Genomic DNA, 5,478 nt, shown 5'->3' on the forward strand with positions numbered 1-5,478 from the left:
CTCGGCCCCGCCTACCACCGTGCTGCACGCTCATTGGCGCCGCCACAACTCCACTTCTACGCGGGGCGGGACAAATTGCCTCCAAGACACACCTTCCACTCCAGTGATTGGTCAGAAATCTTATTTACTTCCTCCCCTTTACTTTTTGAGGGCGGGACCTAATTAATAATTAGCCCGGGAGCCACACAGCTCATTTTCGAGAATCTTAAACCGAGCCTCAGAAACGAAACTAATTTGGGGACCGAGGTGGGAAGGGGTGGGGCCGGAATTTCGATACGATGGGATCGGAAGGGGAGGGCTGAAGTAATTTAAAAAAACAGTAATTATTAATACTTTAGATTTATAGTATCGTTTTTAATTTCTACGACCACTCGTTCAGATGAAAATGACCATTTCCACTTAAAATGTATTTGTGTGTGTACGTGCACACGTGCGCTTGAACTCAGGGCCTGGACACTATTCTTGAGCGGTTTCACTCACCTTGGTTCTCTACCACTTGAGCCACAGCTCCTCTTTCGCCTTTTAGCTGCCTAATTGGAAATAAGAGCCTCAGAGACTTTCCTGCCTGGTCTGGCTTGGAACCTCAATACTCAGATCTAGGCTTGAGCCACAGGAGCCCGGCCCCACGTTAGAAATTTAAACATGTAGCTTAAGAAAAATAATACTAGTGAGGCACTCAGTGGAGCCTGGAATTAAAAAAAAAAAAAGCTTCTAACTCCAAAATCCCAACATTTAAAATTCCTACATTTTATAGCAATGCCTTTTTCTTGGATAACAAATATAAATCAATCAGAAATTTGGATCACAGTTTTGGATTTTGAGTACACCAGATGCAGTCAGAATATTTTATTTATTTTATTTATTCTTCTTTCTTTCTTTCTTTATTCTTCTTTATTTATTTATTTATTTTATTTATTCTTCTTTATTTATTTTATTTATTTTATTTATTCTTCTTTGGTTACCATCTTTTATACCCCAAGATTCCCAGCCCCCAAATCCAAACCAACGCTTTTGAATAAGGCTCAGCCCCAGGAGGGAGGTGAACTTACTACTTCTATCAATGGAGCCATGGTAATTGTATATTCCCAGTCACTCACATCTGATGTACTTCTTAAGCCCTCCTTGCTAGGGGTGTTGACCTCTGTTTTTGCATGGTAATACTCAATCAGCTTGTGAACTCCAGCCTTAAAAGCTGGTTTAAGTGCAGCACTGATGAGTATGCCAGCAGGCCCTGCTGATGCTCCTGCCATGTACATCAGAAGCTCATAGCCCAGATCTATAGTCCCCTCTTTGCCCCGTTCCTTGGCCTTTTCAGAGCAATTCTGAACAGCATAATACACAGCTGTGCCCAAGTTGTAGTAGGTTCCCACTCCTGGCAACTGTTGGAAGAAATTGTATGCTCTCTGTTCCTGATCATTGTCACAGTCCACCGTGGGGATGGAGCGCGGAGTCCTCTTTGGGTTTGGCTGATCCCTGGCTAACAGCTGCAGAGCAGAGGCCAGGGCTTCCACTGAGACTTCTTTCTTTGTCCTATTGCCTTTCTGGAGTCCTTGAAGATGCTGGATGAGGAGCTGTGTAGCATTCACACCTCCCAAGCGGAAGAGCTGAAGCTGCAGGGCCCAAGCATCAGAGTGACAGCCAACTTCTTCCAGGGCATTTCTTAGAGCCAGACCTACCAGAAACTTGGGTAGAGGGGCCATGTAGTTGAAGCCAGGCAGGGACTTTGGGTGCAGGGTCTGGCAGGATAAGGAGTCTGAGGAGGGCCGTTGAGGTCCTAAAGATGAAGGAAGGTACACTTTGGAGACATTTGCCTGCTTTCTCTCTGAAATGGCATCCACAGGAGACAGCAGGAGACAGCAAAGAAGCAGCTCAATTGCTGTTGTGACAAGTTTGCTGCTAGGCATGTCTGGAGCAAAGTACCCTAGAAAGGAGAGAACCCCAAACATGTGAATTATTTTTCTTTTTCTTTCTTTGCCAGTCCTGGGGCTTGAACTCAGGGCCTGGGTACTGTCTCTGAGCTTCTTTTGTTTAAGGCTAGCACTCTACCACTTGAGCCACAGCGCCACTTCCGGCTTTTTCTGTTTGTTTGGTACTGAGGAATTGAACCCAGGGATTCATGCATGCTAGGCAAGTGCTCTACCACTGAATCACATTCTCAGTCCTGTGAACTATTTTTCTAAGGGATGTAGTTTGAAAGGAGTCCAAGACTCAAATAGGGGATACCTCATCCATCACCTACTTCCAAGTTTTTTTTTTTGGGGGTGGTGGTGGGCAGTACAAGGCATTGTGCCGTGCCGTAGCTTTTCACTCAAGGTTGGTGCTCTATCTCTTTTCTTTCTTTCTTTCTTTTTATTTATTGTGAAAATACTGTACAGAGGGGTTACAATTACATGGGCAAGATAATGAGTACATTTCTTATCAAGCATTGTAGCCTCCTCCTTTGTTTCCCCTTTCCATCCCATCCCCCCCCCCCCCCCCCAGCCAATCCTCCTCCCCCTGCCCCCACCAAAGTTGTAAAGTTCGTTTTTCGACATAACGACTTGTACATCTCATTGTTGCAATGGGTCCACCTGTATCCCTATTTAAACGATTTGTTTTTTTCTCTTCCCCTCCAAAATTATAACAACATCAAATACAGTGAAAGCAGGGGTTATACCGTGGGGGAGGGACATACAAAGCAACAAAGAAATAATCTTATAATTGTGTTTGAAACAATCGCATGAAAGAACTTTCTCTTTCTTTCTTTCTTTCTTTCTTTCTTTCCTTCCTTCCTTCCTTCCTTCTTTCTTTCCTTCCTCTCTCTCTTTTTTTTGCCAGTCCTGGGGCTTGAACTCTGGGCCTGGGCTCTGTCCCTGAGCAAAGGCTCAAGTACTTGAGCCACAGCACCAGTTCTGGCTTTTTCTGATTAATTTATTGAAGATAAGAGTCTCACAGACTTTCTTGTCTGGGCTGGCTATGAACCATGATCCTTAGATCTTAGCTTCCTAAGTAGGTAGGATCACAGGTTTGTGGCTACCAGAGCCCAGCTTTTTAGTTAAAGGATTTGAAAACAGAAAACCCAGCTGCTCCCACTTGGTCTCGCCTATTTTCAGGTCACAGGGACTTCCTCAGTTTCCTTTCCTCTCATTTATTGGGCCCCCCAATTTACCACAAAGTCCAGTCATAGAGAAGTGAGCTGCTTTGATAGGTTGGGTTGCTCCTCAATCCTGTTGTGTCCAGGTCTCTCTCATGAGGAAAAGAGACACTTGCTTTCTGTGTCCAGTAAAGGACACTGGTTCTGCAAATATTTGATTGGTTGCTCAAACCTTGTCCTCTTGTCAGACATTTAACCTCAATACTGAAGACCTTGACTTTTGATGCGCATGATAGGAACCAGAGAAATTCAGAATTGGATTACATGTTTATGATTCTCTCATTTTATTTCTCATCAATTTATTGATTTTGTGCTGGTACTGGTGCTTGCATTCAGGGTCAAGGCACTGTCTTTTAGCTTCTTTCTTTTAAAAAAAAATCCATCATGGGCTTGAACTCAGGGCTGGAGCAATGTCCCTGAGCTTTTTTGCTTAAGGCCAGCACTTTACCACTGTGAGCCACCGCTGTACTTCTTCTGGTTTTTAGACGGTTAATTGTAGATGACAGTCTCATGGACTTTCCTGCCTGGGCTAGCTTAGATCCACTGATCCTCAGATCTCAGCTTCCTGAGTATCTAGGATTACAGGCATAAGCCAGTGCCTGTCCTTTAGCTTTTTTGCTCAAGGTTGGCACTTTACCACTGAGTCATACCTCTATTTCTGGCTTTTGTCCCCCTCTGGTTAATTGGAGGTAAAAGTCTTAAAGACTTGTCAGCTCAGTCTTCAGATCTCAGCCTCCTAAGTAGCTAGGATTTCAGGTGTAAGCCAACTAGTGCTCTTTTCAATTAAAAAATTAAGTTAGCATTTTGTAGTCCCAGAACTAAAAAGGAGATGTTGAGTTCAAGATCAGGCTGTGATTCTGTGTTCTCCCTCCACCCCCCTTTTTTTTTTTTGTCAATTGTATGGCTTGAACTGAGGGCCTGCACTGAGGGCCTGGGCCCTGTCCCTGAGCCTTTTTGCACTCAAGGCTAGCACTCGACTACTTGAGCCACAGTGCCATTTCCGGTTTTTGAGTGGTTAATTGGAGATAGGAGTCTCACAGGGGATTTTTCTGCCTAGGCTGGCTTTGAATCGAGATCCTCAGATCTCACCCTCCTGAGTGGCTTGCTCTCTTCCTTTTGTGTAGCTGGGATGACAGCTATATATCACCATGCTCAACTTATTGGTTGAAATGGTATTTTACTTTGTGCCAGGCTGGCCTCAAACCTTGCTTCTCCCAATCTCTGAGTTGCAAGTAGTTAGCATTGCGGTTGTGAGCATGGCCCCAGTCCCAACTATTGTTCTATAATCCCACCTTCTCTCTTACCCTTACCAAAATTACTGGGAAACCAGTAAGCTGATTTTCCTCCCCAAATATAAGGATATAGCACTTGCAAATATTTACTCTTTTCGAACCAGACTTTGCCCTTGTCACCTTTGTCCTGTGCTGAGAAACTGGCCTTTTTTTCTTTTTCTCTTTGCTCAATTTATCTCATTTTCTTTCCTTCCTTCCCCCCCCCCTCATTTTCTCCTTGTCAGTCCTGGGGCTTGAACTCAGGTCCTGGTCTTGTCCCAGAGCTCTTTTACTCAAGGTTAGAACTCTACCATTTTGAGTCAAGCTCCACTTCTGGTTTGGGGTTTCTTGCCTGGTCTGGCTTTGAACTTCGATCCTCAGATCTCATCCTCCTTAGTAGCTAGGATTACAGCCATGAGCCACTAGTGCTAGGTGCTGTGTGCGTGTGTGTGTGTGTGTGAGAGAGAGAGAGAGAGAGAGAGAGAGATCCTGGTGCTTGAATTCAGAGTCTGAACTCTGTCCCTGAGCTTTTGTGTTCAATGTTGGGACTCTACCACTTGAGACATAGCTCCACTTCCAGCTTTTGGGTAATTGATTGGAGATAAGTCTCAAAAACTTTCCTGGTTGGCTTGGCTTTGAACTGTGATCCTCTGATCTCAGCCAACTGAGTAGCTAGAATTGTAGGTGTGAGCTACTAGGACCTAGTTTGCCCCATGTTCTTTTGCCTTCTTTCTTTCCCTTCTTCCATCCTTCCTTCCTTATTCCTTTCTTCCTTGTTTTTTCTTTTCTTTCTTCCTCCCTTCCTTCTTTCTTTTCTTTTGTGCTGGTACTGGGAATTGAATTCAGGGCCTGGACAGCATCCTTTCGCTCGCTCACTCAAGTCTGGCACTGTACTATTTGAACCACACCTCCAATTCCAGCTTTTTACTGGTTAATTGGAGATAAGAGTCTCATGGACATTCTTTTTTTTTTGGGGGGGTCCAGTCATGGGCCTGAACTCTGGGTCTGGGCGCTGTCCCTCAGCTCTTCAGCTCAAGGCTAGCGCTCTACCACTTGAGCCACAGCGCCACTTCC

At 44.7% G+C, this 5,478-nt stretch overlaps 1 protein-coding gene across 1 annotated transcript; it reads right to left on the reverse strand.

The window, feature by feature from the left end:
• Positions 1–1,022: 1,022 nt before the first annotated feature.
• Apof (apolipoprotein F) lies at positions 1,023–3,164 on the reverse strand. The gene is made up of 2 exons (XM_013020801.1): positions 3,149–3,164; positions 1,023–1,921 (listed from the first exon to the last, which is right to left on the reverse strand). Exons 1-2 carry the CDS (start codon positions 3,162–3,164, stop codon positions 1,023–1,025), a joined length of 915 nt encoding a protein of 304 aa, XP_012876255.1.
• Between the last annotated feature and the right edge of the window lie 2,314 nt (positions 3,165–5,478).

Source organism: Dipodomys ordii, unplaced genomic scaffold (assembly GCF_000151885.1).
Source record: "Dipodomys ordii isolate 6190 unplaced genomic scaffold, Dord_2.0 Scaffold3, whole genome shotgun sequence".
NCBI classification, from domain to species: Eukaryota; Metazoa; Chordata; class Mammalia; order Rodentia; family Heteromyidae; genus Dipodomys; species Dipodomys ordii.